General features: G+C 35.6%; 1 protein-coding gene across 1 annotated transcript in view; it reads left to right on the top strand.

Annotated features, from left to right (window-relative positions):
* Positions 1 to 12,385, top strand: part of LOC107603169 (alpha-mannosidase 2-like) — a 67,626-nt gene that overhangs the window by 31,774 nt on the left and 23,467 nt on the right. Inside the window, exons 6-12 of the mRNA XM_016295884.1 lie at positions 3,163 to 3,336; positions 7,162 to 7,348; positions 7,555 to 7,732; positions 7,858 to 8,069; positions 10,537 to 10,722; positions 11,963 to 12,077; positions 12,173 to 12,240. Of these exons, the coding sequence (XP_016151370.1) occupies positions 3,163 to 3,336; positions 7,162 to 7,348; positions 7,555 to 7,732; positions 7,858 to 8,069; positions 10,537 to 10,722; positions 11,963 to 12,077; positions 12,173 to 12,240 (1,120 nt within the window). The remainder of the gene's footprint in view (positions 1 to 3,162; positions 3,337 to 7,161; positions 7,349 to 7,554; positions 7,733 to 7,857; positions 8,070 to 10,536; positions 10,723 to 11,962; positions 12,078 to 12,172; positions 12,241 to 12,385) is intronic.

The raw sequence follows: 12,385 nt of genomic DNA, 5'->3' as shown, positions 1-12,385 counted from the left end.
TGGTGCTCACACAAAATATTGACACTTTGGACACAGTTTTGACATATTCACTTAGGGTGTACTCACTTTTGTTGCCAGTTATTTAGACAACAATGGCTGTATGTTGAGTTATTTTTAGAGGACAGTAAATCTGTACTGCTATACAAGCTGCACATTGACTAGTCTAAAGTATATCCAATTTTCATTTCTATAGTACTGTCCCTTGACAACATATAATAAAATGGTTGCTGAAATGTGAGGGATGTACTCACTTTTGTGAGATGCTGTATGTGACCCGTGCTGGCAAAATGAGTCACAATGAACACATTTTAAAAAATGAGTTATAAAATGACTGAGCTACATCTGCACGAAGTCGATAGAGTCAGCAAAGTCAGTTTTGAGAAAAATCTAGTTAAAGTTTTCTGAAGGTTCCAAAACAAATAATTCACCTAGCAACCATACCTTAAATTCTCTGGTAATACCACCAAATTCGGCACACGTCAATGTATAGGAGATATAAATGTTTTTATGTTTTTTTTATTTCCATGCACCTTGCGGGGTGTTTTGACCAATCACAGAAGATGTCACTAGAGGTGGTTTTCGAAAAATATCTTATTTTTGGTTTGTAACATAGCTATCCTTCAATGTAAACAGTCTGCAAAGTTGTTAATCAAAAAAGTGCATGATAAATAAAGATATTGTCTCTCAAAAGAGAGAGTCGACTCTGAACCGCCTTAACTTAATTTTTGAATCTTCTGCCTGTTACCTATATACGTAACAAGGTAACACATTTGCATAATCCCCACCTGCCCGCGAAATACGAATTCTGACCTGCCCACAAACACTTCTGCTAGTTAGTGTGTTTATATCATGTCTAACACCGTTCCCACACGTGCACCTCAAATAAGTAAATAATAATAATAATGAATGCAATAAAACTGCTGTCACATCACGTAAAGTACCACATACAAAGTTTAAACTTACCACTGAGAAATGTCCTGATCAAGTCGTGCTTGCGATGGAGTTTCCGGTTGAGCAACTGCATCGGTATCATCCTCGGGCTCGAATTGATAAGGTAATATCGATGCCATTTTTGTAACCTTATAGCATCTTTGTTTACAAGTAAACCTCCGGAGCAAAAAAATTAATGGTTTCGTTTCCGACACGCATTGTATACGGAAAGACCAATCACAACAGAGTCCGACTTGGCCAGCTGACCAATCAGAGCAGAGTAGGCTTATGGAAGGGAGGAGTTTACAGACCTTAATCTCAGAACTGCTTCAGAATTATTAATTAAATGCATATTTTGAGAAAACCACAATGTTTTCTTACATTAGATGCATTTAAACCTGTTGTAGGGGACTCCAACACATTATTAGGACACTTTAAAATACCATATGACCTGCTCTTTAAAAATAATTATGGTAACACTTTATTTTAAGGTGTCCTTATTACACGTTACATGTACTTACTATTATAATAACAATTAATTATGCATAATTACATGCAAGTAACCCTAAGCCAAACCCTAATCCTAACCCTAACCATATAGTAAGTACATGTATTTAATTAATATTACTCAGTACTTAAATGTATAATTACACTGTAACAAGGACACCTTAAAATAAAGTGTAACCATAATTATTATATTAATCATAATATATTTTTGTTATTAAAAATTAGCACAAAGAGGCAAAGAAACAGTAAAAGCAAATTAAATTAACAGTGCTTTACTTTCTTCATTTTACATCTGAACAGAATCATTCAAGTAAGAAAAACAAATAATCAAATGTAAAAATCACTGCATAGCCTATAGTGTATTCATTACAAATAAAGTAGTTCAGTCAAGAGCAGCGAGCGATTCCCTCTTTTCTTTTATTGTTTGATTAACATTAATGAGACAGATGGCCTATATATTAAAGCAACACTCCACTATTTTTGAAAATAGGCTAACTACAGAATACGATGTAACTACAGAAGAGTCAAGTTTTAAATAGGAAAAATATAGAAACTCTTTGGTCATTTTTGAGCGAGATGCTAACGGTCTAATCAGATTCAATTATCTATTCTAAGCTACAGCTAAAAGTGCTACCGCCAGACCCGGAGATCGGCCGAATGGATTTGAAAACGGTAAAACTCAACTGTTTAACTCTAGGGGAGTTTTCACATTTTCAAAAATAGTGGAGTGTTCCTTTAAGACCTACTAATACAATGTTACACATCCGATGTTTTTCCCCAACAGTTAACCAAACGATCACTTAAGACATAACAGATTATGTTTGTGTGAATACTCGCCAAGACAGAAATACTGTAATTTTGCATGTATGTGTATTTTGGAATGATTGGGATCAGTAAGATTTTTTTATGTGTTGGAATGATGTCTCTTATACTCACCAAGGATGCATTTATCTGATAAAAAATACAATAAAAGTCGTAATATTGTGAAGTATTAATACAATTTAAAATCCACTACTGGTCAAAGTTTGGGAATTAAGTTTTTTTTTTTTTATGTTTTTGGGAGAAGTGTCTTATGCTCACCAAGGCTGCATTTATTTGAGGAAAAATACAGTAAAAAAAAACAGAAATATTATTATATATTATTAGTTTAAAATAACTACAATTTAAAAGTAATGCTTTTTTATCAGGATTATTTGATAAATATAAAGTAAAAAAAAAAACGCAATTATTTTTAAATAGAAATATTTTGTAACATTCTTTGTGTCTTAACGGTTAATGCATCTTTGCTGATATAAAAGTATATAAAAAAACACTTACTGGACCTAAACCTTTGAATGGTAGTGTATCTTAATATATCTATAATTATTCCGATGGCTTTCAGTCAATGCAGTAAAATACAATTAAATGAAATAGTTAAATAATCATTGTATGTTTTACATTCTGTTTTTTAATTATTGAACACTGAACAAGAATATTATTGAATCATTAACCATTTATATGCATCAGTAATGCATTACTTCAAGTAAAACTAATAATCAGCAATATTAATACATATAATTTATATTTTTCAATACTAAAACCTCTGTGAACATTTTTGAATGATGACGCAAGACAACATGTTACGTTTTAACTACATGTAGTGGTGGAAAGCACTTAAAATACTACAAATTTTTTGTATGTTTAGTACGTAATACTGTGTGTCATATTCCTCCCCTTTTTTGTTAGGAGTGAAACCCAAGACTGGCTGGGCTGTGGATCCGTTCGGTCACTCTCCTACCCAAGCTTACCTGCTCAGACAAGCCGGTCTATCTAACATGCTGATCCAGAGAGTGCACTACTCAGTGAAGAAACACTTTGCTTCTCAGAAGACCCTGGAGTTCTTCTGGAGACAGAACTGGGGTGAGCAACTGATCTTTATGTAGGAAATAGAGGATGTTTTTATGGAAGAATGCTTTTTTATAGTTCATTTATGCAGTGGTTTAATGTTTATAATGATTTTCTGTATTCCTTTAAACTAGTAAATATGATGCATTGGATGACAGGTCACTTACTACAAAATACCTTGACATTTCAGTTTGACTCGAGTTGCAAAATCAGTGTTAAAGGGACAGCACATCTGAAAAATGAATGTCGGGTCATCTTTTACTCACCACCATGTCTTTCCAACCCTATACAGCTTTTTCTTCCATAGAACACAAATGAAGATGTTCGCAGAATCATTTTGCATTTCATTTTTGGGTGAGCTGTCCCGTTAAGTCTCAGAACTGACTGTGTGTCAGAGTGGCCTCACACGTTTGATTGGAAATCTCTGTTCTAATCACATGAGCTGCTCGGCGGTGCCATTCATGCTTCCCATTGATTGAATCCATCTTTTAGTTAGCGATTATGCTGATTAAAACCTAGGTAGGTGGGGCTGCTCGCTACATTTATTTTCTCACGATTTTAGAAACAGAGGTTGAAGTGAGATAAATCCAGTTTTCCATGAAGCATCTGCAGCTGCTGTCCCTGGTAACAGACCTAACAAAGTCTGTGCCTAGTAAAAGCTCGCCTCCTATTCCAGATGCATCTCCATCACTGGAGGTCATTCAGACCCTCACCCTGAAAGATAACCACACAAACAGGAGCTATAATGATCAACCTCACCAAAAAGTACTCTAAGCTATCTTTAGCAATGTATGAAAGGTGTTATGGGTCTGTGATGAGTTGATATTGCTTGTCCTGATTGCATGTTTTTTTTATGCATGAAAACATTCTGCTCAGGATTAAACCTAGTGTTTAGGTTGCATGAGTTCCTACAGACTCCTCAGTAGGTCAGAAACCACACAGGAAGCGTGGTTAAAATAATGGTGCAGTGACCGTGCATCACACACTCTAGACCCTTTCCTGTTCCCCTTTCCTTTGGATAAATATTGTTTGGTAACATCCTGCATGTAGCTACATGTCAATAGTGTGCAGTCGAAGACCTCATGCCAAATGCTGTATCATGAAAAAGAAAAAGCTCTCATTTCTTGAGCTGTTACAAGAAATAAACCATGCAGAGTGTCAAATTTAGACACATTTGTGCCACATTTGAAAATGCACGAATGCCGTTGCATTAGGAAGCAAAGTACAACATATCAAACCAAGTAGCAAGTATTTTACAAGCAAAAATAAATGCACGGAAAGATATAAGATATGAATCGATTTTAAATATTAAAACAATACTTATGCTGTTCAGAAAGTTGCATTTGGGTACTTTTTTGGTTGTGAAGCATTACCAACCCATTCTGAAAAGCATAAATGAATAATAAATGAGTTAATGGAGATTAAAATTGAAAATGAAAATAATTAATCAATTAACAGAAGGGAGCACAACGGCAGCCACGTTTTAGAGTTGTTTCAAACCAAAGTGCTTAAATAACTACTTCAGTGGCCCCTTTAAAAAGATTCTAAAAAGACACTCTGCCGCAAAACCTTTCAGTCCAGATCAAACTTCACAAGTCTGTAAATGGCACAAGTATTTTATCTGTGGCTTTATAAAATGAATATAAATTATTATGAGCTTTTTAGAACCTAAAAATAACCCGTTGCAAAGAACAAAGGATTTAAAGGTTAAAACTTTAACGCCCTTTGGTTGTGTAACTGGTTATTTTTGGTCTTATTATAATGTAAATTTGTTTGCTTTTTTATTCTAATGAAGGAGATCAAAGAAACAAAGGTGTATTACAGAAGCCCACTAAGTACATTTGTTTAATGCTGCACTGCTGAACTACCAACCTTGCCTCTTTTTTTTTTATGAATTTGACTAATAGGCTATACATTAAGTATTAAAATAATTATTAAAATAAATAAAACTATAAAAAAAATTGAATCATGAAGCATGGGAAATGTCTTCAAAAAGTCTAATCATTTTAAAGCACGTCTTTTAGTTTGCATTATGAAAGTGCTTATTAGTGAGGCAGAATCATGTGTAAATATGTATGTATAATATTTTGTGCAGAAATACACTAAGCTCTACAACCTGTAACTGTCCAAATCTCTCATTATATAGGGTATAACGTTTCTCAATCCATAGTTAAGTGCCTGTATTTAATGTGATGAAATACACCTGTGGTTACTCATGTGTGAACTTGAGGAGAACTGACCTAACTGAAAATGAGCTTGGTAAAATCATTGTAAAAAATGGCTCAAAAAGGGAAGTTAGATCTAGTAGCATTTGTTTGCAGATGCCACATGGTTTGAGATCTCATGCAACGACATTCATACATTTCAAGTATGATTATATGTTCTCATGATAATGTGTTCTCATATTTTTGCTGCTGTGTGTTGCTCCATTGGCACTTGTTCTCTAATGATCTGAATGAAAAATAAGAGCTGAGAATGGTAAACAAAAGAGAAGTCAGAGGAAACGTCCTCCCACGTCCCATCTATTGTTCTCCGTTGTCTGCCTGTTCAGTGTCATGCATCTGTTTGCTGTTTTTTCCAGACCTAGTGTTAAAAAACCCTGGAAAAATGGACTCCTAACTTAGATCTCTGACTGTAGCCGGTGCTGAACAAATATGATTACAGTTAATTTGGCAGCGTGCACTCTATGCTAGGCTGAATTAGCTTTCTGTTCAATGTAATTCCATCTATCACCATTTAACAGACAGCCAGACTACTCTGTGCTTCACATCTGGTCCCTTGTTTAAAGAAAAATCCTGCATTATTTATTTGCACAGCTTTTATGAAGGTCACTCTGGAGCACATGCTGTGCTGAATGGGTAATTTAATATTTTTATTGCAAATAAAATATTATTTGATTTTGACATTAGTGGATCATTTCGTGATTTGTAGTAGGGGTGGGCAATATGACCAAAATCTTATTTCACCGTATGAGAAATTTTATTTCATGATAACGATATTTCTGTCATGACATCTCTCGGAGGGATTGGCATGGTAATGTACATGACAATGTTAATGTATTTGGTCTTGGCGGAATAGATCTGCTACGCTGCTGCTGCCGCAGAGCAAGTACCGAGACTTGCTTCTGCCAATACATCCACAACATGCTGCTGTGAGCATGTAAGAAATATTGCTGCTGCAGATATAACATACATGAAATAACCCCCATATAGCATACATGAATCACCTCGTAGCAGATCTATACAGGTGGAGCTGGGGAAGGTGGAGGGTTTCTGAAGCAAGCTGCAACTGCTACGGCAAGCACTAGTCATTTATTTGAATGTTGAGCAGCGAGCTCATTGGCTACCGATACAGGAGAGAACCAATCAGCTGTCCCTTGTGATAATGATGTTATTAGGTCAGATTGAGTTAGGCCTATCGGACTGCGCCATCTAGAGTTTCATGCCAGAACTCTGTAAATATCGCGATATAGCTATTTTTATTTTTGTTATTAAGGAAAGGTAAGATTACAAAGACATTTTTTCCTTTAAATAACATAACAATAACAATGCTAACTGTAAAATTTAAATATTAGATGCTGTCACATTTACCGTTGTTCTGTGAATTTTCCTAGGCAAAATCCAGTCATTTCAATAGGAATCCACATGATAGGGAAGCAGAGTTCGCAACAGGTTCAAGTTAGTCATGTAAATTTGCAACATTGACCGACTGATTTAAAAGTGATTTCTGTGTAACATGTACTTCATCTATCGCTACACTATTAACAGTAGACAATGGCCTTTTTTTGTTCGCATGGCCACACAAGACTAGTAACTTCGCATATGTTTTTGATTCTAACAGATCGGGACTCGAGTTCAGACATTTTGTGTCACATGATGCCATTCTACAGCTACGATGTTCCCCATACATGTGGTCCTGACCCAAAAATCTGCTGCCAGTTTGACTTTAAAAGGCTGCCGGGAGGAAGAATCAGCTGTCCGTGGAGAATTCCTCCTCAGGCTATCACAGATAACAACATACAGGAGAGGTACAGCTATACACACCAGTAACAGTCACAGACATTAGGACAAAACTACCTTATTTGATTGTTTTGAACTATGTCTTGAAATAGTCTGTTCCAATAAATAACCATTTTTAATCCCTTTTTTTGTGTCATTGTTTGTGGATTTGTGTTCCCTCAATTCTGATTAGATTTAGATTTCCCTCCACTTAGTTTATTCTCTCCATATGTAGAGTTCAGACGCTGCTGGACCAGTACAGGAAGAAATCCAAACTTTTTCGGACCAATGTGCTGCTGGCTCCACTTGGAGATGATTTCCGTTACACTGAAGCTGTCGAATGGGACCAACAGTTTGAAAACTACCAGAAACTCTTCGACTACATGAATTCTCACCCTGAGCTTCGTGTCCAGGTCTAGCATCCTTAGACAGACTTCAGTGTTTCCTTTAATTGGCCACACTTTGAACTCTTCTTGGTATATTTTCAGCCATCATTTTATATGTTTTCCTATATTATCTCTTTTGTTTCTCTTTGCAGGCCCAATTTGGAACTATTTCAGATTATTTCGAGGCCTTGCGTAAAAGCACTGGCATGGATCCGGTTGGCATGAATGTTGGGCAGTTGGCTTTGCCTGTGCTAAGTGGAGACTTTTTCACTTACGCGGATCGAGACGACCACTACTGGAGCGGATACTTCACCTCACGGCCGTTCTATAAACGCCTGGACAGAGTGCTGGAATCACACCTCCGGTAAGCCTTCACAACTTTAACCACATTGGAAAATGATCACCAAAAGTTTATAGGATGCAAAACTCTCTCTTTAACTCTCTCTAGCACCAAAAGGTCATTCATTGCACCAAAGAGAAAATGTGAACTGCAAATATGAAAATATGCACTGCATTAATCTGCATAAATTCACTGCATAAATATTTTTGGTCTGGGTCTCAATGTCCAAAAATTGAAACAATAAAAAAAATACTATTTCCATATGTCTGGACTTGACTTGCCTTTGAAACCATGAGTTCAAAATTAACATAAAGTCAGTTATGAGCCAGAATTCATTGCTAATTTGTGCAATAATATTTGCAATTCATATTGTATAAACTAATGACATTTTCTGGAAATGTAGCTTTTTCAAAGTCTGATCACTTGTTTTTTTTGTGTGTTTTTTTTTTTATTCAAAGTTTAGAGACCAAAATATTTTTGGTCTGGTTGGTCATCAGAAAAAGACTGTGAATTTGAAATGTGTTTATCTGCTCAAAGTCTGCTTTTATATCAACTTATATAAGTGCACTAGCATACAGATGACCTAACACACATGCACTAAAAGCCACAAAAATAGCATTTTTCGAATTGTCTGACTTATGCACACACAGTCAGACAGGTCTTAAGGACTAGTTTGACTAACTAGCAATTAATCAAGTGGTAATCAGCCTTACTTTTCGGATTTAAATTAGACCAGTCTACTTTTTTTATGGAACCGATTTGAAAAATGTATGACCAGTCTTGCAGAAATAAATTAGATGACTAACTTTTAAGACTAGTTTATGCAACCGGCCCCTGAACTGATCGTGGTCGCTGGTAGAGTCTGTCTATAGGAAATGGAGCTCTGTGATAACAGACGTTACCATATTTTTCTTGCAGTGCTGTATGCTGCTAACTAACACACAAAGCCGAAGGTCACATGGCTGTGTTTTCACGATAAGACTGAAGCCCTGTGACAAGGTCACAGCAAATTAAAGCAGCCAGTTTTGAGCCAGCGACTCAGTGGCTTTAGTATTTATTTGGCCATGGCCACTGACTGTGCCACCTCCTTTCTAACATGATATTGGCCCTAGAAAGATGAAAATTGATCTTATTAAGAAAATACCCTTTATAAAGTAATTACCGCTAATATGTGGAATTTGAAAGAAATAACTCCTTGTTATTACATTTTTTTTTTTACAGCAGGAAACTGTTGAAATGTCTTTGCAGTTCTCATTAATTGACGTTACAGTGGTACATATTGATTTTTCACATTGATTTTTCTACATGCTCCTCTACAGGCATTTTTTATGTGTTCTATACATCCTGTATGTGTGTGTGTGTGTGTGTAAATGTGTTTGTGTTTGTGTATGTCAGTCAGTGACTGCCCTGCATTTCATTGTTTAGTGTGATGCATGATAAGAATATTAATTTCCCTCATTTAGTTCCTGTATTGTACGTCTATACCCTGTCCTCTCAAAGACGGCTGTACTGATCACACAAGTGAATAGATTGGGTACACCTTCAGCTCGCGGATGTGGAGAACTCTAGTTAACACAGTATTTGCATTTTGATGGGTGTCTAAATGTAGGCTGGAGACAGTTTTCATCAGTATGCAGTTGTTAAACTATTCCCCGTTCTACACGATGGCTTCTTTCACACAGCAAATAGGACTTTGTTCAGCTCTGCTCAGTTTCTCACACACACATACACACAAACACACACACACACACACACACAGAGTAGACTGATTAGAGATATTCTGTCCAAGGTCATTTCATGTTTAATTAATTATTAATGTCAATGTTTGGCTGTTCTTGCGGGAGCAGAAAGCAGATGTATGTTTGATGTGAAGTATGTAGGTCGCATGTACTGCATTTTTAGACTACTGTCTGTGAACCATATGCAGAAATGTTGAAATGTTTGATCTGCAGAAACTACTTATTCTTGCTTTATCAATTCACTTCAAATAGTTATTTGGTAAAAAACAACAACATTTAAACTATGGATTACCACTGTTTTGTTTAATTGAAATATTTTTACGTCCTTCTGAGGCCCGGGCCCCTGTTTGAGAACTACTGCCTTAAAGGAAAAATATCATTTCTTTTTTTTCAACATGTGAAATATGACTCATGTCCAACAGGTTTTGTGAGGTTTGCCCAGCTATAGATTTTCATCTCCTGTGGAAAATTTGAGAAGGTCATTATTCGGAGAGATGACACCTGTATTGTTACTATAAGGTGGAGAGATTCTGGTATTATTGTTGTTCTCACTCAGACACACCCAACACAACAGGGACTTTACAAGACTGTTGTCTTTCTTTTCCTGGAATTTGAACATTAGCCGGATTCAGGAGGTATTTTGATGCCAGACGGATTCTTGTAACACTGTTCATTTATTCAGTGTGGATTTGTGGGAATTTTTGATCTTGCGAGGGAAGGAGTTTCATATATCACTTTATGTTTGTCCGCAGGGCAGCTGAGGTCCTCTACTCTCTGACCTTGGCCAACATTCAGAAGTACGGCCAGCCCAGTGATTACCCTGCAGTGGATAATTACAAGTTACTGACAGAAGCCAGACGCAATCTAGGTCTCTTCCAGCATCATGATGCCATCGCGGGCACGGGCAAAGACTGGGTGGTTGTGGACTATGGAACAAGGTAGCGCATCTTTCCTGAAATATCGGTTGAAAGTGAGATGTATAGAAGACTTATGCTACTTTTTCACTACCTTCAACATTTGTATACGTTTGTTGCATTTCGCCCCAAAGTGGCAGTCGCATAGATCCTTCAAATTGCTCGTAAAGCAGTCGTTACCATCTGCTTGAAAACCATGGTAAAATGACCAAATAATGAATGTATGAATATATCCACACAAAACAAAAGACCGCCAATATATTTAAAATAAAAACATTAATAATACATTTTCTAGGGCTAATCAACCTAAATGATTATTTGAAAATTATTTTACAAAACGATCAGACAAAGAATTTTCCTAACAACCCATTTTACAGAAATAGGAACGTTTAAGGAATAAACGTTTACTGAAAAAATATTGGTAATTCTCATATCTGGTTGTGCATTTGCATACTGTCTAGATGCAAAAGTTTAAATATTTCCACGAAAAGATGCATTTACTGTATTTGATCAAAGCTACAGTAAAAACAGTAATATTGTGAAATATTACAATTTAAAATTTAAAATGTATTCCTGTGAAAATATAATAATAATTACAATATTCTTTTTTCAGTGTCATATGACCCTGCAGAAAACATTCTAATATTCAGATTTGGTCAAAAACATTTCCTATTATTATCAATGTTGAAAAGAGTTGTGCACCTTAATATTTGTGCATTTTTCAGGATTCTTGGACAAATGCAAGTTCAAAAGAACAGAATTGATTTGAAATAGAAATATCAGGGGGAAAAAAACTAAAGTTTTTACCCTCACTTTTGAATTATGTAATGTATCCCTACTAAAATAAAGTATTAATTTCATCCATTCATTTATTCATTCAAAAAAAATAATAATAAAATGTAATTAAATTTAAAAATAAATAAATAAATAGAAAATCTTACTGACCCCAAACTTTAGAATGCTAGTATAGAACCTTTGGGTTGCAAGTTCAGATTAACCACTAACCACTATAATATTAATTTACATAAATGTACCTTACTCTCAAAAAAATCCAACCCTTTGATTTTTTGATAAAGAAAAAACAAAAATTTGATTCTTATTATTTGATCTTATTAGGTAAAACAAACCAAATATGAACCACTATGGTTCAGTGATATAACATGCATCCCAAGTGAATTTCATTATTCAAACGGTTTGGTTTACCCATGAATGTTGGCGTGCATATTTGTACTGTAGAAACATCATGATCTTTGTTATTTTTAAGGTTGTTTCACTCTATTCTGAATGTGAAGCGAGTGATTGTGAGCTCAGCTCACTGGTTGGTGCTCAAGGACAAACCAGCATACTACCATGATCCTTCAAATCCCTTTCTTCAAATGGTGAGTGTTCATATTGTACATCCATAACATGGCATCACTCTGAAATTTGGTAATTGCCTTGTGCATGTCACACTTTTGCTGGTTCTGTATTACAGGATGACGTTCAGCCATCCCAAGATGCCTTACCTCGCAAAACTATTCTTGAAGTTGGTGAAAAACCAAGGTAAATCAATAATTCCTTCAATTTCTAAATGAAATATTCTTAAAAATACATTTCTCTGTAGAAGAAACAAATTAGAGTTTTACTTTCGGAGCTATGCTGTTGTGCATTATAGCAGAATAATGTTGAGTTGAAAATGACCTCATGG

The sequence above is a fragment of the Sinocyclocheilus grahami genome, unplaced genomic scaffold (genome assembly GCF_001515645.1).
Source record: "Sinocyclocheilus grahami isolate Dianchi unplaced genomic scaffold, SAMN03320097.WGS_v1.1 scaffold342.1, whole genome shotgun sequence".
NCBI lineage: Eukaryota > Metazoa > Chordata > Actinopteri > Cypriniformes > Cyprinidae > Sinocyclocheilus > Sinocyclocheilus grahami.
This window is presented reverse-complemented; position numbering and strand designations above follow the sequence as displayed.